The sequence below is a fragment of the Drosophila takahashii genome, chromosome X (genome assembly GCF_030179915.1).
Source record: "Drosophila takahashii strain IR98-3 E-12201 chromosome X, DtakHiC1v2, whole genome shotgun sequence".
NCBI lineage: Eukaryota > Metazoa > Arthropoda > Insecta > Diptera > Drosophilidae > Drosophila > Drosophila takahashii.
Genome location: NC_091683.1, coordinates 22,430,358 through 22,457,334, shown reverse-complemented (window position 1 = coordinate 22,457,334; position 26,977 = coordinate 22,430,358). Strand labels below are relative to the sequence as shown.

The window sequence follows — 26,977 nt, the reverse complement described above, 5'->3', positions numbered from 1 at the left end:
CAAATGGGGGTCCAGCTTTAAAAAAATATCCAACTGACCGACTGAGAAACGGAGTGACTTGCCAACCAACTGACCTCTGCAGCGACTGAGAAACCTTGGAAAACCCAACTGAAATAAATGTACGAAACGCACCCAAATAATGGGAAAATAAAGTAGAAGCGCGCTGTAGTAAAACTTCAGTTGTCATGGTCACTAATTGAAAAGGCCGCGAGCAGGGGATGAAAAACGTGGTGGTCGCCGACGGATTCCTCACGGGACATCCATTGCTGAAAGCGACAGGTTAAGCGATCGCCCAAGGGTCGGGAAATACAGGTGTCGCAATGGGGCGGAAGTGAGGGGCCCATCACCATCATCACCGTAGAAAGGTGACCTGTTCCGCAGTTGAGGCTTTCGCGTGAATAAGCTCTATTCAAAAGTGCTGTGTATTTTATTTTTTGAATAGTCCTAAACTTTGTTTTGTTGTGCAAAAATAACGGAGGCGTATTGCCAAAAATGCGGTATATGTACCTGTCATCTCGAAATTATTAGAGCTATTGTGATGGATTCATATCAACATTTGTAATTGATATGATTTTAGATCGTATTGATATGAAAAGTGCAACATCGGTATTATTTTGATAGGAACCTGACAAAACGCTATGGCAGAGTGCCTCGACTATGAGATACCCGTTACTCAGTTAAGCTACTTAAAAAAAATAGTTAACACTTACTCTGTTGACCAATTTTAAAATTGGCAATGCAGAAAATGAATGAATAAGCGTTAAAGGCAATAGGTATTGACGAAACAAAAAATGTCAGCTTAAATTTGTATTTTAGCATCAAAACAATGAGCGCCACAGATTTTGGCGGCTTGTGGGCGTTAGAGGGGGCGTGGCAACTTGATGAAACAAACTACCGCTCCTTAGGGAACCCTAGAATCTGCATGCTCAGTCCCGTCTTCCTATCTACTATAATTTTTCTAGTTTTAATAGTTGTTTACCGTTTTATTGAAGGACAACGATGATTTTAAAAATCTCTGTATTTAAATATTTATTAAGGTAATTTACGGATTTATCGTACCTTTTACTATAGTAAATCCCATCGCTGTATTAGTTAGCCTTGTTTTGCTGTCACTTAACTAGCTGGAAATCCCGAATAATTAATTTTTAGCTGCTGTTTTTGCCATTCTTATTTATTTTTGTAAACGAAATTTCCGGTTAAGATGACTGGCAGCCGGCAGGAGTCATTTGGCACATTAGCTGCCATAATTTTAATGGCGTTTAATGGCCCTGAAATGGGATAGAATGGGAAAAGCGAAAAACGCATTAATTAGAAAACGAGCGAGCAACAACGACTAAGTAATAAAATAATAATAATAAAGCATGCCAACGTGACAGTCTCCCACGAGGGAAAAAACAGTAAATTGGGACCCAGAAAAAGGCCAAAAAAAATTCACGCACTTGACACAAATTCCTTTCGGGAGGCGGCGAGCATTCAAATTGAAAATAAAAATGAAACGAAATTCAAGAGTGAGAAAAAGTGGGCAAAACTGCTGCGAAGGCATGCTAGAAAATAATTCATATTACAAACGATGGCAGTCCGGCAAAAAATGGTCTAATGTTCTCAGCATAACAAGGCAGAAAAAGTCCGAGGGACGCCCGAAAGACAAATAAAACTGCGGCCGAGGACCCTGGAAAATGGGTTAGTCCTGGCACCAGACTCCACAGTCACTCACATAAGCAAGGAACTATTAATTTGCTGTATAATTAAGCCCTAATGGGGTTTTCGTATTAGCACTTTAATTACATTTTTAGCTTGTTCTTCAATTCTACGTCGGTTTTTGTGCTCTAGTGTGATTTAAATTATGGATAAAGCTTGGAAACTGCTATGTTCATTCATGGCTGATTTCAAGAATGGGGATTTTAGAATAATTTGTTGCATACTTTTTGGAGACCTAATTTCCTTTCATTTTTCATCTGAAGGTGGGGGTTGGCCGAATTTATTCCCCATATCCCCCCGAGGGTCCGCCCATGGCTTTCCATAAAAAATATACTATTTTATTACATAAAACGTGAGAACTAGCCCAAGTGTGTGGAAATTTGGGAAATCTTTTATGACAATTCATACGCTTTTACTTAACTAATTTCGTTTCTCCCTTTCTCTACTTTGCAGCGATATGGCAACAGGAAAATATCCAGGCGAATGCGACACGCTGCTTAAGACGGGCTGAAAGAGACGGGGACACATAAACAGAAAGAGACAGAGACAGGGACAGAAACAGAGTCACAGAAGAAGTCTGAGGAGCAAGAGAAGGAAAATACAAGGAAAATGTGCAAAGGCAGCAATTCAAGAACGACAGCACCGCTGGTAAACTTATTAGCGAAATGCACGAAGTCAACAAACGAGCAGGCGGCAGTCCTCGAAAATGAAAAGGAATCGGAAAATCGGGGGAATCTCGTGCCGCAAAAACAACGAGCTAAACGTCAAAACAAGCAGCATCCACAGCTGCAGCAGCAACACCAGCAACAGCAGCAACTGCAGCAACAGCAGGAGCAACATCAGGAGCATAATCAGCGCCAGCAACAAGGACGTCAAATAGAGCAAATGGCAATGGGGACAAATGAAGAGGCGGCGGCTGCCAAGGAGCACGAACAGCAGACCAAACTGACAGACTCCGAATGCAAAGGCAAACACAAACACCGACGAAATCGCAATAATGTTGCCGGCGTGCAGCAGCATGTCCTGCGGTCGGAGCTGCTCCTGCTCGCCCTGTTCCCGGTTATCCTGCTGCTGATGCTGCTGCCGCCGGACACCGCAGCCTCGATGACACCTTCGGCCAGGATCTCCATCTCCAGTGCCAAAGGACCGGCACGTGAGCTCCTCTTCACGGAAATGGGCGGAGGAGGCGGTGGAGGCGGAGGAGGAGGCGGAGGCGAAGGCTCCCTCGGCGGGGCAGCAGCCTCGGGGGAACGAGGTCCTGGCCCAGGACTCGGCGCAGGCGGCGGAGGAGCGGCTGGGATCGAGTGCCCCAGCTTCGACAACACCGCCTGTCCCTGCTACAAGTTCGAGGATGGTAAGTGCGAACGGTCGAGCGAACTAATTAAACGCATCAGTCGAGACACGAAGTTAAAGTTTATTGCACCCAGGACGTGCGGACGAGTCCAATAACGAGGCCACGACCATAAGATGCCCAGTGTCCAGTGCAAAACATTAGTTTCCCTTTATACAATTAAAAGCAGAAGAGTACGAAGTATAACATTTGTTTTTTTCAAAAGGGTTTAATTTAAAATATTTAACCCTAAACATGATTTCATTTTCATATTTGTTAGGGCTCAAAATATCTCCCAGACATTAATTTCTATCAAAATCAAATGTCATTTTAGTTAATTAATTTAGACAATCAAAAAGTGAATTTTTCAAAAACATTTTTATTCCATTGTTTTATTAAAAATATAGCTAAAAAAAATTCAAGTCGATACAAATTATGATTTTCTGAGTGGACCTTCTTCTGAAGGTCCTGAGCACAATTGAAATTTTAAACTGTGATCAAAATTTATTAAAAAAAACCCATGTTGCCATCTTGAAAATCTAAGATAAACTATAAAGTTAATAATAAATAGAACGTTTCCCCTAAGGTTAAAAAATATAAGCTGTAAAACTCTTATCACTAAATTATTTAAAAACAAGAAAGAAAGCTAGCTTCGGCAAGCCGAAGTTTATATGCCCTTGGAGTCAAAATAAATACTAATAGTTTAATACTCGTTCGATCGGTGTGGCTCTAGGGATTCCAGATATATTATTGCCTATTTAAAATGTAGACTGACAGACAGATAATTTTAGTTTTAAAAATCTGCACACACACCTCCACGAATCCAGGGTATTTTCAAGATGTTCCTCACAAAATCAAAGCGGCTTGATGGAATCATCATGAGCTGGGGTGTCCAGAATAAGAGGTGTTGACCCCAAACACCAAGGAATCATTATTTCATCAGCTGCGAAGGACCAAAATACAGTGGTTAACACACAACAAGAAATAATGATGTTACTTAAAACTAAAAAAAAAGCCACGACGATCGCACCTTCAATATACAAACATAAAGATATTTAATTTTAAGACGAAGCATTATACATTTCGCTAAATAAATACACTTTCCTAATTTTTCTCGTTTAAGCCCACTTTAGCAAAATATTTGAGGTTCTCGCCTTAACTGAATCCTTTTATTGCAGCCTGCCAAATATTATATTACATCTGTTTTCTAACTCTGTTGATATCAGTCAATGAAAACAAGAAATGACTCACAAACATTTTCTTCGATTTCGACCAACCAATCAGTGAAATCAGTACTTACATACAAGGTGCCTGCCAATCTAAGTGTCCGTTCCACATCATCCATGAATATTAATTAGCACCTGGGGAGGTGCATATATTTGTATACATGTGGGGCGTCAAGTGAAACGAATATGACAGTCCATTCAGATTGGCAGACTAATAATATGCATTACAATCGACTGGCCGGGACAGTTCCTTTGATAGTCAAAGTGGAGCTAATTGAAATGCGCAAATTGCCTCTGCCCGTCAGCGATAGTCAAATGATAATTTCGTCCGATTTGCAGGTTTATTCCTCGAGTGTCCCGGTACGACGGCGATATCGCTGCGCTCGACCCTCGAGCGCATATCGGCGCCGATCCACTCGCTGTCTATCTACGACTTCGACCGCTCGGTGACGTCACTCTCGCAGGACGTATTCCAGCCGGGCGTCCACATCCGCCACCTGCAGTTCTCCCACTCCCACCTGGAGGCCCTCAAGGACAACAGTCTGCGCAACGTTCGCTCTAGCCTGGAATCCCTCAGCATTGTTAATGGAAAACTGACACAGGTGAGTGGAAGAAATCGATCAAGTCTTGTGAAAAATGTTTGAAAATGCTAAGTAATAACGGGTCCATGCAATATCGCCCAGTGAAATAACGCCCAAAAGGTAGGTTAACGCCCCCATTCGCCCTTTGGACCCTACACCGAATAGACTCGAAATAATAACAGATGCTTTCAAGTTCAATTTTTTTCCGGAATTCGTTAAAATTATCCAAAGTAAATATCTAATATCAATAATTAAATATTTTTGCAGAAAAATAATTATATTTTAGTTATTTTATTTTTCAGAAAAATATTTAAAAAAAAAATGTAATATCTTTTAGAAAATATTTTTTTCAAAAAATGTAAATTTAAAAAGTACAATTTTTTAAGAGATCTTTAAAATTCAAAAATTATGTACGCCGGAATTCGCCAAAATTATCCCAAGTAAATATCTAATATCATTATCTAATTATTTTTGCTGCAAAATATTTATATTTTAGTTATTTTATTTTTCAGAAAAATATTTAAAAAAAAATTTAATATCTTTTAGAATATATTTTTCAAAAAATGTAATTTTAAAAGGTAAAATTTTAAATTAAAAAATTATGTTCGCCGGAATACACGCGGTTTCCAAAAAGACCTACTAGTAAAGAAAACGATTTTGAATTTAGCAACCTTGCATCAAATGACAACAGCGCAACGTCAGAAAAGAACAGCAATACGAGCGCCGGCAAACACTTCTGTTGCTTCTCTCTTCTCGCGGGAGAACTCTAGAACTACAAAATTCGTCAAAAGTGTGTAGTTGTTGTTATTAATTTAATTTTTATCGTGTAAAGCGGCCAAAATTTAAAATTAACTCGACTGGACAGATCTACATACTTCTAGAGAGTCTTGGTGTTCAAACTGGAAGATTAAAATAATACTTTCCATTTGTGTATCACTCGTTAGGACCAGACCACGCCAGCAGATTTAAATATTTTCGTGTGCGCTTCGTCACTACGCGACTTGCCGTCCACAACGATTGCTTCTTTGTTTTTCCGAAACTGAAACTGTTGCACAGAAGTCCCAATTTTGTTCCAATTTGTTGCCTATTTTCGGGCGGCACTGGGTTCGAGTCGCAGCTAAGTCGTGAGAGGAACTGGGCCCAGCCGCATTAATTGCATTTGCAGTGGTTTCAGCGGTGGTTTCGCCAAAGCTAATTAGTCCATCAAAAGCTAGTCCCACATCGGGCACTGGGACTCCGCACCATTTCCAGCTATCCAGCTTTCCAGCGGCAACATACGGCGCCGAATAATGTTAAACAAAGTTGGGCAACCAAAAAAATGCAAATGGCTTTCTACGCCATTAAATTTGGAAAAACAGCCGTCGCAACGGCAGCGGCAGCATCCAAAATCCAGAATCCAGAATCGTGAATCCGGGAATCCCAGAATCCAGCTCTGCGCATTCAACAGGGGCGAGCGGCAAATGGCAAATAGGCAGGGAAAATGGCAAATGGGAAGTGAAAAGCCCGCCGCCAGCCATAAAAAGTAATTTGCCGCCGCCGCCGAATAACAAACGAGCCAAAGCCAAAAACAATTGCGTTCAATAAAATAATTTGCAGGCGAGCGCAACTGGCAAAGTCGGCCAGTCGGAATCGCACAGAAAGAGACAGCGACTGGGAGGCAGATAGAGAAGGCTGTATGCGCCGAGGAGAGCTTTAGGGCAGTCGAGGTAGTAAATAAATCCAAACCTCCATAAAATAGCTCCAAAGTCAGAGAAACAGCTGCAAAATCGTGTTTAAAATCATATTTTCATATAAAAGTTGCACATATTTTGTGCTGTGCCTTAATGGAAGCTTAGGCTATTCAAATCAATGACGTACAATATTATTTTCAGATTGAACGTTGTTTCCTGGGTTTGACAATCTTTCAGATAATTAGGCTAAACAACATTCTTTAAGTTTTTCTTCTTTTAAAGAATAAATATCGTTTTATTTGACCTAGTGTATGCGACTGTCGTTAGTTTTCAGAGATTACCCAAGGTTAGTTTATACAGAGGCCTTGGTGGTGGGTCTGCGGGTCGTTATTGGGACAGCAGTGTTCGGAACGGGCAGTTTCTCACAGACATCTGGCTTATCCCCCACCTGCCGTCGCCCACATCGCCGTCTATCGGTGCGGTGCCAGTCTAAGAAATATAAAAATGAATTCACTCGATTTAAAGTACACGATTATCAGTAACAAATGTTAAATGTAAGTATAAATAAATAAGGTGTTACAAAATTAATGCTTTTTAAATGTACCCGTTGTACCCGTGTACCCGTGTAGTGCTCCCGTTTTTAACTTTTAAAGAGCCAGTTGTTGAAATTTTTCTTATAAAATATTACTAGGAGAAGAAAAATACAACAACTAACCTTTAAAAACGAAAAATGTTATTTAGTTTCATACATTTTGTTCCATTTTCCCTTTGTATATATAACTAACTACACAGCTTTTTTGGTGGACACGATCTCGGGAAAACAATATGTCAGATCGCTCAAAAAATTATTATCTTGCACCTGAACGGAGGATTTCCTATTTTTTAAATTTGGCCTTTAAGATTTAATAAAGAAACCCAAATTTCTTCGTTCACCGGCAAGATACTTGAAAAACTAACATTTCTTTAAATTTTTCATATCGAATAATCAGTTTTTCCGCAATGCACTTGAAAACGATAAAAGTTTCTTTAATGTAAAAAATAAAATCTAGCACCTAAAGTCCTTTTTTTACTTGTAATTCTATAAATACCTTAGCCTCAAAGGGTCTTCCCTTGTGGAGTACTCACTTTTTCTGGGTTGGCTGTGGCAATTCTGGTTGCGCAGCTGACAATTGTTGGCCAGCAGCTTGCAGCTATGCAAATTTCGCGACCGAACGCAGATCTCCGCCTCGGGGGGCGTTCTTTTGCAAATAACCGGACGAGCGGGACAAGGGTAGTAGCAAGGTCGCCGGCTCGCTTCGCCCACGCCTCGAATTCCTCGGCAGTCCAGCTCCCGGGTGTGAATCACCTGCAGGGGGTTTCGCCGGCGATTCAGGGCCAGCAGGTCGCAAATGTTCCGGAAACGCTGGCAGTCCCCATTGGGGTGACGACCACAGACTCGCGGACTTCGAAGCGTGCATTGGGGCGGGAGAATGCAAAGTGGGCGGGGCGGTGGGACTCGGATCACAATGGACTCAATGGTAGTGGGCTTTCTGGTGGTTGTCCTATTGGTGCCACTAACCACCGCAATGAGGACAATCCCTAAAAATGATTTCATACTTATTTATATGTATTGCTTTATAAAATCTTTATGGGACCCGATTTTAAAACTATTCAATCTACACCCAAAAAAAAATAGTCATAGAAACGAAACTATTGTTACATGAATTCTACATTATTGATTGTCAAATTTGCATCAATAAGATGAGTATTAAATGAATACTCTTAAAAGTATTGAATTGAAACTTTCGGTATAGAAATGAAACTACAAAATATAAAGTTTATACTATTTCGTATGAAATTAATACTATTTAGTATTAGGTTAATACCACTTTTTTAAACTACATCTAGTATATTTTTAATAAAACGCTTAGAGAGTTAACACTTTTGATTTTTTTTTGGGTGTAGTTTTGCTTTATTTATTGTTGTTGTACACTTGGTAGTATTAAGCCTTTTTTTAGTGTTGCGGCCTTACAAAATCGAGAGTTTAGAATTATTTTACCTAAAGTGAATACGAGGCTTGCTTTGCACATTATTGAGTTTAACACTGAAACTCTTCAGCGTCTGAGGGCCTGATTCTTCGTAAGTGCATTATATACAGTTTCTGTCTGTTATAAAAACAATTACCAGGAATATATTTCATATTTTACCATTTAAGAATTTACCAGCAATTGTGTTTACTTATGGGCCTGATTAATTGATGGTGTATTATTTTGCTAAACAAATGTTTTTAATACGTGCACATAAAGAACAATCAATGAAAAGTTAAATTATTTTAATATGCTTTTAGATGTCTTTATTGAACAGATATTTTATCATCTTCAGTCCTTTCACAGTTGCTAAATATAAAACCCAGTCTGTATCCGTAAGCCCAATCCAATCAATAAGCCATATGGAGCCAGCAACAAAGGCAACTACAAAACAAGCAATAATACAGCATATGTTTTGATGGGTACAAAAAAAGCCACCTGATTTTTAGAAGTGCAGAGACCTACAAATAAACCATTTTTTCGGGAAAAGTTATCACTCGATCGAGGGAACTTGAGGAGGAAACCCCACTTGCTTGTACAATAATGTCGAAACTGAGCATTGTCCTGCTGATTACCACGATTGTGGTAGCCATTGAGGCGGACGGAATTGGGCGACCTCCTCGTTGTTGGGATCGCTGCACCATCAAGGACCTCCAGAGTCCGCGGGTCCTCTGCGTTCGCGACAGGGCCACCAACACCTGCACCAAGCTGCGACCCTGTCGCCTCCAAGAGCGGAACTGCATCCGGAGGAATGCCGGAAAGGAGTTGCTCCGGGAAACCTGCAGCAGCCAGTGCCGCAGGATTGCTGGAGGCCTTAGCGCCAGCGGACCTTGTGCCCCCAAGAAGCGACCCGTGATCAAGGCTTAGAGCGCGGACAGCCGTGAATCGTTTTTTGCCTTGTCTTTGGAACTCAAAATACCCATAAATATATCATAATGTGCAACAATAAAAATAAATATCATTTTATGGCAGACCATTTTTTCACTGGCCAGCCACTGGCCATAAATTTCGGTTGAGTCGGGGCGGAGTCGCTTGTCCTGGTCGCCCTCGATGTCCTGGTCGCGTTCGCAAGGCGCCAAACGGCAGCGCGAAGGTTCAATAAATTAAAATCGACTGCCATAAATTTCCATGTCAGTACATTAATTAAAAGGCCGTAATTCGCTTTGTCCATGTCAGGTGACACTGCATCTGCATCCTTTCGAGCCTGTGGCCTTCACACACAGCAGTGCCCACCCTCACGTGGCCAGTGTGGTGGAAACTCTGCTCAATCAATGCAATTAAAAGCCCCTCCACTCGGGTGGTCGTTCAAAGAAATTACGAGAAAATATTTTCAATTGCTCGACTCCAGTTGCCATTGGCAGCTGTCGAAGTGTCCTTTCAAAACATCAAAATATTTACTACACTGATAAAACAAAAACTGTAGTAAATCCATTTATTTCATATTCCATTTCCATTTCGGCTTTCGATAACTTTGAATATTAATTTATTGTATATTTAAACATATTTGTTAATAAAATGCTTTCAAAATAATCATAATTTTTAGACTGCAAAAAGAAAATTTTTTTTTAAGTAGTAAGAAATGAAAGCGATTTTAATTATAGTTTTTCCAGAATCGTGACCAAAAAACACTATTCCGAAATAATAGCGATACAGTTGTAAACTATAAAATGCTATTTCGTCGCATTCAGCGGTCCTATCAGTATGATTTCTTGTGTTAATATATAAACTACATACTACAAACATGTCAGGTTTAAGATATTTTTTATTAAATAGTATGCATTTCAATATTATTATTCCAATATTAAAAACTACATTTTGAATTTAATTTTACTATCCAATTTATTTTATCAATGTTCAAATTAGATGTGGGGAAAGCATTACGTCCGTGAGTATCACTTCCAAGTATCACTTCCGAATTCGAATTTCCCTCTGTTGTTACTCTGTTAACTTCCGAAAAATTAATCGGAATTGGAATTAGTTGCATATTTGACTTATTCATTATTATTTTGTGGTTGCACCTCAAAACCCGGTAAAACCAAGCCATTGCAATTATTGCCAAATCGTTGTCCATTGTTGTTAAAAAATACCACTTAATTTATTGTTTAAATTGAGCGAACCGATTTTAATAGGCATATTTTTTGGCAAACTCGGCAACCCTTTTTTCAGAATTGTGTAGCGCTAGATGCGAAAATTGTACAGAACTGCCATAAAACAGCTGTCTAAAACACACAATTATATTGCAATTGATTTTAGACCCAGCTATGGCCTGTTTCATAGATTTTATGCACTAAATGTATACTTTGCTAAGGGGCTGACATACAAATTAACAGCTGGCCAAAAATTTGATCCGACTTTTGGCTATAAATCGGAACAAACGAGGGAAATTATTTTATGGCAAAGGGAAGTCCGAGAATGTTTATAGCTTTCAATTTATTTAGCCTATTGCCTTCCGTGTGGAAAATGGAAATTAATAGAACAAATTAACAAAAAATCAACGATTCAGTGGTAAAGCTCTAAATTGTTGTTCTGCGTGAACTTTTCTTTCGGTGACAACCCAGGTCCAAGTTACCAAGTTACCTGTTTCTTCCAATCGAGTGGCCTTTGCCTGCTCACCTCGGACGTTCGATGACAGTTGTCAGGCCATTTTTTTCACGCCAGCACAGTTAATTTGGAAGCAGACCCCGACGTGTGAGTAACATAGCACCAGCTCCGAAAATCGGGAAAAACGCGTACTTTTTCGCAGTGAGAGAGAACTACCGGAAGAAGATGACCAAGGTGAAGGACGAAGGTGAGCCAGCCATCAAGCGGGAGCGCAGGGAGCTGCACTCGCTCAAGAAGGATCGCCGGGAGCGCAAGGACCACAAGGACCACAAGGAGCGCAAGGATCGCAGGGAGCGCAAGGAGGCGCCCGCTGGAGGAGCTCCCTCCCGGCTGATGAACCGCTCGCCATCGCCCTCGAACGCCTCAGCGAGCAGCGAGGGAGGCAGCAGCGATTCCAGCTACTCAGACTCGAGCTACAGCTCCACCGGATCCTCCAGCTACCCCAGCTCCACCAGCAGCTCCACCACCTCGTCCAGCGACAGCGAGCAGGAGCCGGAGGGCGGCGGCAAGAAGTTGGAGCGCCCCAAGCACTCGTGCTGCCGCCACCGGCACCACCGCCGCCATCGGCGCCACCATCATCCGCGCCACTCGCACTCGCACCATCGCCGGCGCGGCAATCGGCGCCACCACTCGAAGCGCTCGGCCAGGAAAAGTCGTCGCGGTATGTCCGCCGCCAAGCTGGCGGGCTTGGTGAAGGAGGAGGATCCTGCTCCCGCTGCAACCGCTGCTACAGCTGCTCCCGGGGTTATACAGATACCGGGCCCCATTCCCCTGCCTGTGCCAGCGCCCATTCCGGCTGTCCTGCCTGGTCCGGAGCACCATTCCCATCTCCGTTCCCATTCCCATTCCCATCCGCAGCCTGTGCCGGCTCCGGTTCCCGCTCCCCCTCCGGTGGCCACCCCATCCGCCATGGTGGCTGCCGCGGCCTTGGACCATCGCAAGCAGCGCATGCGCAGCGATCACAACCAGGCCATCGCGAAGACCATTGCCAAGAACATCGGCAACACCACGACTAGCGCCAAAATCAAGGCGGCCGCCACCAGGACTTCCGGCAGTGCCACCGCCACCGCCACCGCCCCCGCCATTCCTGCGCCCCCCAAGCCGGCCCACCCAGCCAGGTCCCCGATGAGATCCAAACCGCCGACGGCCAAGGAGTCGGCCAAGGAGCCGGCCAAGAACCCACAGCCGCATCGCTGGGACTCCAGGCGCAGGTCGGTGAGCAATGATCGGCCCCGTCGAGGTCCCACCACGCCGCCGCCGAGTCGGGAGCCCAGTCGCCAGGGGCAAAACGGTGGCGGCAACGACCACGACAACAACTACCAGCGGCGCAAAACGAACTTAGGGGGCGGTGGAAGGCGTCCACCGGGCGGCACGGACGGCGAGGGCGGCCAAATGGCCTACCGGAACGGAAAGGACACCTTCAAGTTCCGCCAGCCCGTTCGCATTGTGCGCCTGCACATCAAGGGACTGACGCGCCAGGTGACCAAGGAGCACATCACCGAGATCTTTGGCCACTTCGGCGCCCTCACCGCCGTCGACTTCCCCATGGACCGCTACCTGGGCCGCCAGGGGCGTGGCTACGCCTTCGTGGAGTACGCACGCCCCGAGGACTGCGCCTGCGCCATCAAGCACATGAACGGCGGCCAGATCGACGGCAAGCGCATCACGGTGTCCGCCTTCCAGGAGAGCATGCTGAAGGCTCCGTGGCGCCACTACCGCCGCTACTCGCCGGTCAATCGGCGCCCGCGCCAGCGCTCCACGTCCCGCTCGCGCTCCGTCTCCGGCTCGCTGTCCCTGTCCGGACGCGACTCGCGGTCCGCCTCCCGTTCGCGCTCCAGCTTCCGCTCCAAGTCGCGGTCGCGCTTCAACAGGCGCTACCGCTCCCGCTCCCGTTCGTCGCCGCGCTACGGGCAGTACCATCGCCCCGGCTCGCGTTCGCCTTAGGACGGCCAAAGGAAGGGACGCGGAGCGAGCTAGGAGCCACAGGATAGGATACCAGGACTTGCCAGGAACTACCAGGGAAAGCTGTTTCTCATGATCCTCCAAATAACACCTAATACAAACGGAGACGTTTTACAACAAATTGTGGTTGCGTATTTATTTTCGGCCAAGTGGCTAAGTATAACTGCAAGCATTAACTGCATCGCTAAGAAATCGAAAAAATAAATACTCCAAGCAAAGATTGCAAGACTTAACCCAATGATAAAATTGACTTAAAATTGTATTTGCAATTTTTAAATAAAACTTGGTATATAACTCTCATGTTTGACTTGTACCGGAAAAATGTATTATAAAAATCAAAAATGATCAGGGACCGCAAATAATCGTTATTTGAGATTTTTATTTTAAAAGGAATACTGAGATTTGTACAAGTTTTAATGAACAATTTAAGTGGTTTTTACGCACTTTATAGGCATGGACAAATAACAGTTAATTTGCTTTGCAGATTTGTTGACATGCATATACTTTGGGAACAAGAGTAAAAAGAACGTTATTTTTGACGTTTAAAACATAATATCGCAATAGTCTTTTTAAAATAAAAATCTCAAATAACGATTACTTAAGGTCCATGAAAATAATTGTTATTGGTTTTTTTATATTTGCATTAAAATATAAATTAAAATACAAAATGAAATCGCCAAAGTTTTTTCGGTTTTAGCCAAATATTTTAAACGAATGCATTTATGCGTGCTCCTCTGAAAATTTTTCAAATATCTGAAACTTTGTCGGGCGTTAGCTAGCATTTATATTAACGACTGGAACTGTATATTGAGACAGACAGACAGACAGACAGACCATACAAAATATTTTAAGTGACCATTTATTAATAAGGGAGCTTAATTTTATCGAATAACCCAGGTCGCCCTTGTTGAGCATTTTGACGATTTTATTTTAAAAACTGGTTTTATAATAAATTGATGACTACCACTTATCTGTTCCTATTTGCTACCTAAAAGTAAAAAAAATTGTTTTAGTTTTTAGCTAAAATTCACATCAGATAAACCTGTTGTACTCGCATTTAAGACCAGGCAAATTTTCAATTTATTCGGGGCAAAAGCAGTTTAATTGTATGGTGACAGTGACAGGTGAAACGGTCAAAGCAGGTGTGCAAACAATCGTGCAAGCGAATTGGGAATGTCCCTGGGGGCGCACTCCAGTTTTTATTTTTCACTGCCACGGGGTTGTTGTATAATAGGGATTTTTAATTAAATATTTTCCGAAAAACAAGGGAAAGCTTGAAGTAAACGTAACCACAAAGTCAAACAAGCAAAGCCAAAAAAAAACACACGTGAGGCACGTGGCGTATACGAAATGATATTGAAATTGTTTTTTGCACGTTACAAATCTTTTCTGCACAACAACAGGTCGCGGTAACTTTACAGATATAGATTTTCTATAAAAACATAGTTACACTTTTTATACCCGTTACTCGCAGAGTAAAGGAAATATTGTAGCCATCAAGGTGCCACGCCCCCTCGGGCGTATAAATGCAATTTTGTTGTAAATATACATACCTATCGAAATGTAGAAGACATTTTTCAAATCGGACCATTCATTAAAAAGTTATACACAATCAAAAAAATGTTATATATCCATCTTCCTCGCACTCCTTTTAGCTGAGTGACGGGTATTAAATAGTAGGGACACCCACCGGACTATAGCGTTCTCTCTTGTCTTAATTATTGTTTTAATGTTTGTTAGCTGGCTAGTGACGATCGCACCATCACCATACACAAGTTCTGATATCAGACGAATCATACATATAAAATGCGAGTTTTCCCAGCGTACCTCAGTTTTTTATTTGAAAATAAACATCATGAGAGACCATTATACCATTATAAATTTAGTGCTCTACATGTTCTTTCGACTTTAAAGTTCAGCATATGCCCTTTTTCCTAATTCCAGATGCCATCCCGAGCCTTGAGCTCGATGCAAAAGCTGACGGCCCTTGATTTTGACTACAACGAGATCGTGCGAGTGGAGGACTACAGCTTTTATGGTCTGCGGCTCTCGAAGCTGAACCTCAAGGGCAACCGGCTGCAGGGAATGCCGGAGCACGCCTTCGCTGGACTGGAGGAGTGCATGCAGGAGATAGACGTCTCGGAGAACGGACTGCGCACCTTCCCGCTGATGGCCCTCCGGAAGTTGGACCACCTGCGCATATTGCGGCTCTCGAACAACCGGATTCCCACCTTCTACGGAGACATTCAGCTGGCCACCAACAATGCCTCGGCGGCGGCGGCTGCAGCGGGTGCGTTCCAGCTGCCGTCCTTGATTTTCCTCGACCTGAGCTCCAATCAGTTTGCCGAAATCGGGGACGACTGCTTCAGGGCCTTTCCGCAGCTGAAAACGCTCTCCTTTTACGCGAATCAAATAGAGTTGGTCCAGCCGGAGGCCTTCAAGAGTCTGCGCGAGCTCATGTCCCTGGACATGTCACACAACAGGATCATATCACTGGATCCAAAGGTTTTCGAGAGGAATAAGAGACTGCAAACGGTGGACCTCAGCCACAATCATATACACGCCATAGGAGGGGTGTTTTCGGACTTACCCCAGTTGAGGGAGGTCTTCCTGAGTGAAAACAATATCCTGGAGCTGCCGGCAGACGCGTTTACCAACTCCACAAACGTGGACGTCATTTACCTGGAGTCCAATGCCATAGCCCACATAGACCCGAATGTCTTTAGCACTCTGGTTAATCTCGATCACCTGTACTTGAGGTCAAACTTCATACCCCTCTTGCCCGTTACGCTGTTCGACAAGAGCACAAAGCTCACATCCCTGTCCCTGGATAATAACGAGATCCAGGACCTGGAGATAGGCATGTTCAGGAAGTTGGAGCACCTGCGGGAGGTGAGGCTGCACAACAATCGCATCCGTCGGGTGAGGAAGGGCGTGTTCGAGCCCCTTCCGGCCCTTCAGGAGTTGCACATTCAGAAGAACAGCATCGAGGATATCGAGCCGCAGGCCTTTCACACCCTCGCAAATATGCAGCACATCAATCTGCAGGATAATCAGCTAACTGTACTGGAAGATATCTTTCCGGACGATAATTCCTCGCTGCTTTCTGTGCAGCTGGAGGCCAACTACCTGCACAAAGTCCATCCCCGCACATTCCGTCGCCAGCAAAAGGTGCAGATCATGTGGCTAAAGGACAATCAGCTGGCCAGAGTGGAGAGGTCCTTCTTCGCCGATACTCCTCAGCTGGGCAGGCTGTACTTGAGCGACAACAGAATCAGAGACATAGAAAAGGACACCTTTGTCAACCTGCTACTGCTGCAGTTCCTCGACCTGAGTGGCAATCAATTGAGACAGCTGAGAAGGGACTACTTCGCACCCCTCCAGGGCCTGGAGGAACTGAGTATAGCCCGCAATCACATCGAGGCCATAGAAGGATATGCCTTTGCCAAGCTGAAGAATCTCAAGACCCTGGACCTGTCCCACAATCCGCTGGTGCAACTGACACGCGACGTTTTTCTGGACGAGCTGCCCTTGAACTCTCTGAGTCTGGCCAACTGTTCCCTGAGAAAACTAGAGCAGCATGCCTTCAAGTCCCTGACCAATCTGAACGATCTGAACCTGGAGAGAAATCAACTGAATCCAGCGGACATCCAAAAGCTGGACATACCAAATCTGAGGAGGCTGCTGTTGAACCACAACAACTTCAGTCACGTTGGCTCTGGCGGAATAATGGCGGGAATGTTCGACAGACTGCGCTCCCTGCAGCAGCTCTCCATGTCCAATTGCAGTTTGGGACAGATACCCGACTTGCTCTTTGCCAAGAACACGAACTTGGTGAGACTGGACCTGTGCGACAACAGGCTTTCGCAGATGAATCGCAATATCTTCAGTGGCCTCAATGTGTTCAAGGAACTGAAGCTATGCAGAAATCAGCTCTCCGAGTTCCCGCACATAGCGCTCTATAACCTGAGCACCCTTGAGAGTCTCGACTTGGCCCGGAACCAGCTGGCCTCCATAGATTTCTTCAAGCTAAGCGGCACCCTGAACCTCAGGCAACTCGTCCTGAGGGATAACAAGATCACCGCCTTGAGCGGCTTCAACGCCGTCAACCTGACCCAATTGGACAGCGTGGACTTGAGTGGCAACCTGCTGCTCTCGTTGCCAGCAAACTTCCTGCGCCATTCGATCAACTTGCAAAAGGTGGACCTGTCCAGCAATCGATTCCTGCAAATACCCTCTTCAGCTTTGTCGGACGTTTCCATACCACGCCTGTCGTGGCTAAACCTGACTGGCAATCCCATCAACAGAATCTACACTGTGAAGGAGGAGCGGTACCCCTACCTCAAGGAGCTCTACATCTGCCAAACGAACCTCTCCATACTCACCTCCAAGGACTTCGAGGCCTTTCAAGCCCTACAGCACCTTCATTTGGTGAATAACAGAATTACCAGGATTTCCCCGGGCGCCTTCAAGTCCCTCACCAATCTGCTTACCCTGGACCTGAGTGTCAATGAGTTGGAAATGCTGCCTAAGGAGCGATTGCAGGGACTTCGGCTGCTACGTTTCCTCAATATCTCGCATAATACCCTCAAGGACCTGGAGGAGTTCAGTGCCGATCTGTCGGAGATGCAGACCCTGGACCTCAGCTTCAACCAGCTGGATCGTATTTCGAAGAAAACCTTTAGGAATCTGCACGGCCTGCTGGAACTGCTGCTCATGGGCAATCGGATGACGGTTCTCTCGAACGACGCCTTTCGGTTTTTGAGGAAGCTGCATGTGCTGGATCTGCGCAAAAATTACTTTGAGCTGGTGCCACTGGATCCACTGAAGCCGCTTGAAACCAATCTAAAAACACTTAAGCTAGAGGGTAAGTACCTTAGGAACTTCCTATTGAATTATCCTAAACAGGCACAGTAAATAACAGTTTTTTGTGCTCTTTATTTTAAAAGGAATACTACGATTTTGACTTTAAACCTCAAAAGTAACACTCTTTTTACCCCTTGTCCGTTCGTTTTGGATGCAAAAAAAACTATATTTTCTCTTGGCTACAATATTTTGAAAGGAATGGCTGAATTAAGATTTTACAAATGAGAAATCGATCGCAACTTCTAGATGGTTAAAGCCATTTTGAATAAAACAATAATTGAGTGGAGGTCCAAATTAATTATGATTTTGTTGAAAAGTTTTTAGGAAATCGTGCAAAAAACATAAAAAAAAAATGATTTCATATATGAGTGATTCTTTGTGAAACGTATCGAGATTTTCTTAATCGTCTCAAAACGATATCTCATTTTTATCACAATATTACACCATTTAAAAAGAATTTTTAAAAAGGTAAAAAAAAATCCATTTGACAGATGCGAAGTTATGGCGACGCTTTCTTTTTGTTTAATTAATTTATAATTTTAAATTGCGAGGGGTAAAAATTAAATAAAAAGACCCAAAAATGATTACTTTTGCCAAGCTTTCAGATAAAAATAACACCCACAATGGTTCCAATGCAAAAAATAGTCCAAACTTAAAAAAAAATTTCAAACGCGGATTTCCGCAAATCGACATTTTTAATCTTTATAAAAAAATAGTATAATGTACAATGCACAATTCTTGTTGGCTCTTGAAAGTTTCGAAATGGGACCTCCATTACTTTCAGCATGATTAAATAAAACAATAAAAAACAAAGCAGTCTTTCTTTGTTAGTTTAGTTATATTAGACGAACAGTTTTCGTTCTTCATGAATTCCGGGAGAACGAAATCCTAGGTAAAACTAGTAGGAAAAATGCAGTTTGGTATAACAAAGAAATCCCTACCAATTTGAACGTGGGACAATAACTTCTTGCTACTTATTTAGTTCTAAAGAAGAACACTCGAATGTTTAGCAACACTTTACATCCACGCTAAGACCATTCCAGGCTGTCATAAAAATAAGATATCGTTTTAAGATATCGTTTCACAAAGAATCACTCATATAATCCAGTTATGATCGCTAGTATCGATTCTTTACGGTGCCAAAACAACTTTTTTTTGTAATGAACAATTTAGGTTCTCTAATATGAACAAGTTGTTTGCTTAAGTCGTCTTTAGATAAGTTTTTAATCGAATTATGATTTTGTGAAAACATATTGTAGCCAATCGCATGCGGCTGAAAGCTTAAAAAAACACGATTTCTCATAAAATCCGACGGCTTGTCATCATACGCGGCTTGTCATCAAATCGATAAACTCCAAATTCGGACGGAGTTCTGACGTACATGAATATGAATTCTACCCGAATTTAGCGCTCAGCGATTTTTGTGGCGTTTTCAGTTAATTTTTCGACCACAGTGCAATTACTTTTTACGGTCACCCTGGAGTCAAACTTTACATTCATGGCTACAATGCATTAGCTTAGCTGCCGAGTTAAAAGCTACCCTATCATTTAGTTTTTGCGCTACACTAAAACAATATATTTACAACTATTTTTTTTTAATTTTAACACATATTATTAAGGCACCTATAAACATTAACTAGGAGTTTTAGCGATTTGATTTTCACCGTAGCCATAGCACTTTCACCCTATTTTGCCCTGTGTGCCTTATTGCCATCCCGTTGTCACGGCCAATTTGTTGCTTATTGCGTGCTCGTTTCAGAGAATCCACTGCATTGCAGCTGCGACGCCCAGAAGCTGTGGGAATGGCTGCGGGATCATCGCAAATGGTCGCTTTCAACGGGCTCCGGCTCAGGAGGAGGAATCGGTGGACTGAGCGGCGGGCTGGGCGGCGATTCCATTAATTACCTGAGGTGCGAACACCCAACGGAGCTGCGGGGCAAGGTGTTCGGCCGGATGGAGCCGCAGCAGTTCTGCGACGCCCCGCTGATACCCAAAATGGCCATCCAGGACATCCAGCCCTACTCGGTGGTCGTGTCCTGGCAGAGCCGCGACCATTTGGGCCTCAATGGCTTTGAAATTGTTTACCACGCCACCGGCGACGGTCTGGTTCCGGCCGGATCTCCAACGGACCGTGAGCGGGACGGTTACAGGGAGAGAGGTCAAGAGCCCGACAAGCAGCGGAATCGGGAACGGGAACGCGAGAAGGAGCGGGATAGGGATCGGTTCCCCGTCGCCACGGATGAGGTGAGTGCCTGCCTGCGCAAAAAAATATATTATATTTATATACCAAGAAAGGAAGCTAGCTTCGGCTAGCCGAAGCTTATATACCCTTGCAGATCATTCCTATTAACTTACGAATCGCTAAACTTTTTAGTTTCGTATTATTTTGACATTATTTTTTCTATCTTTCCCTATGGCAGCTATATAATATAGTCGTCCGATTTTTGTAAAATTTAATTCGAAATTAGGAATTATTAAAAAAAATTATATCCTAGATAAGAAGAGTATACAATAAAAACCAAGGAAGCTAGAATTTATTTCCTATTACTTTTCCATTAATTTTCCGATCGTTCCTATGGCAGCTATATAATATAGTCGTCCGATTTATTTAATTTGAAATTGAGAAATATTTAAAAAAAAACCATCCCCAAGAGTAGAAGGTAATATTTCAAAAAACACCGAAGCGAAAAATTTTTTAACCTTTTTTTTCCGATCCTTCCTATGGGAGCTATAAGATATAGTTGTCCGATCCGATCGGTTCCGACTTATATACTACCTGCAATAAAACGAAGACTTTTGGGAAAGTTTCAAGCCGATAGCTTCAAAACTGAGAGGCTAGTTTGCGTAGAAACGGACAAACAAACGGACATGGCTATGATGATTATTGTTTATTGAAAGTTAGTGTTTATTGAAAGATTACTTTTGATCAGCAGGGGGTGGGGGGTCAAAAATCACCAAAAACGTGATTACATAATACATGGACAGCCCCTTACTTCTTTTTTTTCATATCCAAAATAACATTTCCGTAAAATACTTTAATTTTTGTCAATTAGATAGTAAACTGTCTAATACGTCCAGGTAGTACTCAATACTGAAGTAATTTATCTATTAATGTAATTTTTCAACCTTTCTTGTGAAAAAAATTTCACATCTGCATATATTGTTAGAGTTTATTTATCAGTTCTTCATTTTACCCTACAACTTTTTAGTGAGGATTTAGCTCCGTTGAAATTTCTAATCTTAATCTTACAGAAATAAATGCTTACACTTTTGAAAATATTGATTTTTGGAAAAGTTACATTCAAAAAACGAATCGTTCGTCACCTTACCTACACTCCCCTAATATTTAATGTAAAATTGCAAATGCAAATTAATTGCATGATTTAATTTGAAAATATTTGAAAATTTACTATTATTATTTAATTTGACATTTTCATATTTGAAAACCGCAATGGATAAAAAACATAGCAAAAAAAAATAAATATTTTTTAGTGAAATATTCATTGTTCTAAACTTTTTATGGCCTTCGATACCTCAGAATTTATACAAATCCCTTTAAGCCCTTTTTGTCCGTATGTCCGAAGTCACTATTTACCTACTCGCTCTGACAATTAGCCACTAACTGGTCGATAAATCCTCTGTATATCGTGGGACACTCTGCTCCGTCCGCTCATTACTACACATTTCCAACGCTCAAAGACCATTTCGGAGTGCTGGTTCTCCATCGATAAACCGCGAGCAACCAGGCCACTGTGGCCGCAAAAGGCCGAGGGCCGCAGGGAAAGTTTTTAATAAAGCGACACGGCATCGACATCGGCGATGCTGATGAAAATGAGAATGAGAATGGAAACGACAATGGCTCCATGGCGATGACAATAACCGTCTTGCAACCTGCTTAATTTATTCCGCAGATCCACGGCAAGCGGCTAAATGGTACGGCCAGCTCGACCAAGTTAACCAAACTAAGTCCGAATACGCGCTATCACATCTGTGTCATCGGTAGCGGTAATTGGCTCTCGGAGCCGCTGGCGAACGCTCTGCAGCGGCTCCATGCCAACGAGTCCCTGCGCGAGGAGGAGGCGGTGATGATGTCGGCGCCCCTGCCGGAGTCCTTTTCGCCGTATCAGCACCAGCATCAGCACAACCGGAACACCCACACCAACGGAGCCCTCATCCAGGACCAGAACCATAATCAAGACCATGACCTGGACAATGCGGTCGTCCTGGACCACGTCCTGATGGAGGTGCTCAAGAACTCGCACATCTCCGCCTGCACGGATGTGCAGACCCTGGACTCCACGCCCAGCCTGGTCACCGACGAGAACGGGCTTTCCAGCAATGGCTTCATACACTCCATCCTGACCAGAAGACTGGGCCTGATTGTGGGCTGCTGCTTGGGCATCATAGTGTTCATCGTTATGATCTCCGTTTTGAGCTACGTCAAGTTGAAGAAGCAACGCATCGAGAACGCCAAGCGGCAGGCTGCCTTGCCGCCGGAGTATATTTCCTACAGGCACTTCTCCATCCCCAATGAGGAGCTGACCAGGACTGCTGCCAACGCAGGTGCAGCAGCAGCGGCGGCGGCCGCGGCGGCTGCACCGAAAAATTCAAGTAATTCGGCCGACGCTAGCAGCTCGCCGCACATGACCAGTGTGCCCAGCGGCATTAGTGCGCACATTAGTGGGACCAGCCTGAGCACAGGGGGCACAGGCACCACCACCACCACGGCCACCACGCCCATAGGTGGCGTGCCAATTATGGGCGTGCCGCTGGGCAAGGCGGGCAGTCCCCTTGTTGGCGTGGGTTTGGTAGTGGCCGACTCCTCCGTGGACGGCGTCCACGCCCACAGCCACAACCACGCCCACGGCCATGCCCACCGGCAGAATAACGGTTACATGGCTGCGGGAGTGGTGCTCAATACCAACCACTTGAGCGTGTGTTAGTCGCACCATCAAAGGAGCTAAGCAAATAATTAATGCACGGGTCTTGGTACCGGGTTGGGGGGTGTTGATTTTCTAATAGAAAACTGTCGGTAATCCAGAAAAACATATGTACATTTCAATCATTTCTGCATTCGGCCTCAAAGGTAAATTCATGATTTGAAAAACGTTCAATTAGTTCAGTTAAAAATACGCAGAAATACACAACTTCGATGCTGAGCAAAGAAATATTTATTTTAAAATTTATCTGTAAATGTTTTATTATTATTTCTGATATATTTCAATCAACTGACACAAATAAAAGTAATATAAAATGAGAAACATGTAACGAATGATATAAAAATTAATATGTATAAATATGTTTGCTTTAGACCATATTAAAGTTTTCCCAAATACAGTGTTAATATCCTGAAATAATCGCTTACTCATTCGAGAATAAATCAGTTATAAGAGGATCGACCACATGTGTGGGCTCAATTTTTGGCATTCAACAATAAAATCCGCTTTTAATAATTAAATAGATGGCGCGATTTATTGGAAATTCAAGTGAATTAAGTGAATTCAGTCACTTCAGCACCCCCCTTCACATCTAAGCTGCAATACCAAAAAAAAAGAAATGTGCAAAATCTCGCATATTTCATATTTCAAATGGAGTCAACCACTTTTACCAATCAGAACAAATGCAAAAGCATTTTTATGTTTTTCAATGTGCCCAAAATGCATTTAATTTACGATAGAAACCAAAAACCAAAAATCCAGCAAAAAAAGAAAAGATAAATATAGAAAAAGGGATAAAATCTAGGTTAGTGATAATCATGATGATGCGTTCAACGTTCGTTTAGTTATGACAATTGAAAGTAGAACTCTATGCGAAATTCGGATGGCATCGCGAAATTTTCAATGTAAATAAAGTGGAATCAAAGCGAAATCTCAGCCGTAAATGTTGCATCTAAATCAAATTAAGCTCCATATAAAGCTATCTATAAGAACTACACACACATGGCCATATTTATATACATAAATATATATAACTGTAATGGAAAGCACACACACAATTTTTTTGAGCTAGAATTAGTGAGTGGATAATGTATGAGCGTATTTTTGTGTTTTTTTTTTAGACCGAACGCTAAGAAATCAAAGAAAACCTAGTTATATAAAGCGATATGAATGTGTCGTAACATATTACCAAAAATAACTAACTAATTATATAAAGGTAAACAATAAAGTAAACTAGTTTAAGTGCAGAGCCCCAAAGTATGCATAATTGTTAGAAGAACTCAAAGAGTTTCATATACATATATACATACATTTTTTTCTCATAGTTAACTATATCGTTTTCCTATTTTCCGATTCGAAAACAATTTAAGCTTTAGCCGAGGAATGGAAATACACGTAATTAATTACTTTCGCAAATAAGCATTACGCATTATGACGAAACCCCAGATGCAGGAACAAAAAGCGGAATAATACAAATATTAGTATGGCTAAAGAATTTCTAGATAATTAAGCGAACGATTTAAACGAATTCAAATCAAAACCCCTCACGAAAGCACACACTCACACACAGTAATTCGTAGCCGAGGCGACGAGATTCATGGGAGATTGCTAGCCTTCCGGCCCCCTCTACTCTATCTGTGTGCTGTGTGTATGGGCTTCTCAAATATTTTAATATTGTTATATGCAAAACACAACAACTATAGTATGCATGCAGGCAAACTTAAGAAGCAAACAATAACAATGGCCAGAAGAATAAGAACGCATAATGCAAATCAAAATCAAAAAATCGAACTTAAGACAACATGAAATAAACAAAAAACAAGGCGAAGAAACCCAAGGAGAAACAGAAGTATAAAATTAAACAAAGCTTTGTTATGCTCTACAAAAAGCCAACAAAAACTGATGCATTCGCTGACATGCCAAAACCCTTCCTTCAATTCCAGTTGAATTGTAGGGCATAAAGAGCAAAACACAAAATTCACATACACAATGCAGAGGTAAAAATTAAACAAACATACAGCAAACATACAATAAATGTAATAAATTAAAACCCAAAAAACCAAAATATTGTATGGCAAGCAACACAAAGTAAAATATTAATAAATGACAAGAAACTTTCAAACAAAAGCGTAAATCTTTTTTTATTTGGTTGCAGCGGATATTTGCACACGGTATTGTATTTGCGTACTGCCTAAAATGTCCGGGTTTCACCTGTGTTTACCCATGGGCGAAATGGCCCACTGTTCTGGCTATCTGTATATATCTTTAAAATATAATTATTGCCCATTGCAATACGTATTGCAGAGGATATTCAATTTGCATTTAGAAGTTTGGAACGCAGTGAAAGAATGAGGTGCCTTAAAAAAAATTCTAAAATTATTCTAAGTATGGGGTTTGAAAGATAAAGAGTGTATCCTTTAAAAAACTTTAACATCGAATCAAACCATGCATCCATTTGCCTCTGAGTTGGCCAATTTCAGCATTTTTCGAACTTTGAGGTCGTTTTGATAAGAATCCTTGCGTCGGGGAACTTTTTGGAAAACGCAGTTTAACTTGGGAAATCGTAACGAATCCAAAAATGTAGCATCCATCGAGGTAAATTTTTTATGCTGCATAGTGTAATTATCAATGATAGCCTACGCAAGGGTAAGATCTCCCTAATATACAAAATCCGACCATTTTTAAGAATTTTTCTTGGGAAAAGTATCTCACAGCCGGGGAACTCGATTATAAAGTTTTTCCTTGTTTTTGTTGCAAATTTTAATTAAATGGAAATTTCCGCTGTCTTGAGCACGTTTTCTCATCAGCAATATAAAATGCTATGCAGAATTTTAATTAGGGTCGCAACACACACCCGCAGATATGTATATGTAAACTCGACGGTGGGTATATGCAACAGGACTTGCAGTACAAAGATTTTCCTAGTTGGGAAATTGAGTCGTGTCCACGGCAGCCCAAAACAATTCTCAGTGTATCAACAACTTGCCAAGTGCAAACAGTGAAATTGGGCCACTAAAATGACGCGACTCGAGTCTATTTCACCTGCAACAATAAGTAGTAAGTCCCCTTAGTTGTTTAATTAAAACAAACTTTAATTGGCAAAATTTCCTGGCCTTGTGCTTTTCAGTTTCTCGCAACATTCCCCACCACAAGTGACATAAGCAATTCCGCAGTCCCTGACCATTGTAAATATGTCACACTAATGGAAAATAATCAAACGGAAGGGGATAGCCTATTGAAGTTAATTAGCTAGAACGTAGACGGATGTTGTTAGTAGTGGAAGGTGAACAGAATTGGTACTCACAGAAAAGAGAAAAAGTCTCAATTGGAATTTCCAGAAGGAACAAAAAACAAAACGCTGTAATGTTTTATTTAAGAATATTTTAAAACTGTCTAACACTGGAAAGCTGAGAATGAAAAATCTTTGCACAAATGAAGTTCGGTTTCTTTTTTTTTTTTGGCTATGCACAAAGTCCACACTCAAAAATTTTTTTTTCCTAAATTATAGAAAATTGCCATAAAAAGAAAATTTTTCTTAATTTTAGAAAATTAAAATAATATATTAAATACTTAATATAAATATTAATAATTTTATTTTTATCATATTTGTTTTGTATTCTCTTTATACCCGTTACTCGTAGAGTAAAAGGGTATACTAGATTCGTGCAAAAGTATGTAACAGCTAGAAGGAAGCGTTTCCGACCCCATAAAGTATATATATTCTTGATCAGGGTCACTAGCCGAGTCGATCTAGCCATGTCCGTCTGTCCGTCTGTCCGTCTGTCTGTCTGTATGAACGCTGAGATCTCAGAAACTACAAAAGCTAGAAGGTTGAGATTTCCCACACATATTCTTTGGCTTCCTACGCAGCGCAAGTTTATTTTAGCCGAGCGCCACGCCCCCTCTAACGCCCACAATCGCCCACTAACGATTTTAAAATGGGTCCTGCGCCCACATCTTTAAAGATTTCCAAAAAGGATAAATGCAATTTTGTTATGTATATTTATACCTATCGAAATTTAAAAGACATTTTTCAAATC

At 42.2% G+C, this 26,977-nt stretch overlaps 3 protein-coding genes across 3 annotated transcripts; 2 read left to right on the top strand and 1 right to left on the bottom strand.

Moving 5' to 3' along the window:
* The first annotated feature begins 2,252 nt into the window (after window positions 1–2,252).
* On the top strand, window positions 2,253–25,064 carry LOC108070023 (chaoptin). Its single transcript, XM_044396168.2, has 5 exons — window positions 2,253–3,052; window positions 4,594–4,856; window positions 15,079–18,001; window positions 19,760–20,244; window positions 21,912–25,064. The coding sequence occupies exons 1-5, from the start codon at window positions 2,308–2,310 to the stop codon at window positions 22,941–22,943; spliced, it is 5,448 nt and encodes a 1,815-aa protein (XP_044252103.1). The 5' UTR covers window positions 2,253–2,307; the 3' UTR covers window positions 22,944–25,064.
* On the bottom strand, window positions 6,858–8,099 carry LOC108054736 (uncharacterized). The gene is made up of 2 exons (XM_017137800.2): window positions 7,631–8,099; window positions 6,858–6,994 (listed from the first exon to the last, which is right to left on the bottom strand). The coding sequence occupies exons 1-2, from the start codon at window positions 8,097–8,099 to the stop codon at window positions 6,858–6,860; spliced, it is 606 nt and encodes a 201-aa protein (XP_016993289.2).
* Window positions 11,134–13,397, top strand: LOC138913904 (serine/arginine repetitive matrix protein 2). Its single transcript, XM_070219088.1, has 2 exons — window positions 11,134–11,259; window positions 11,315–13,397. The coding sequence occupies exon 2, from the start codon at window positions 11,338–11,340 to the stop codon at window positions 13,114–13,116; it is 1,779 nt and encodes a 592-aa protein (XP_070075189.1). The 5' UTR covers window positions 11,134–11,259; window positions 11,315–11,337; the 3' UTR covers window positions 13,117–13,397.
* Window positions 25,065–26,977: the final 1,913 nt, after the last annotated feature.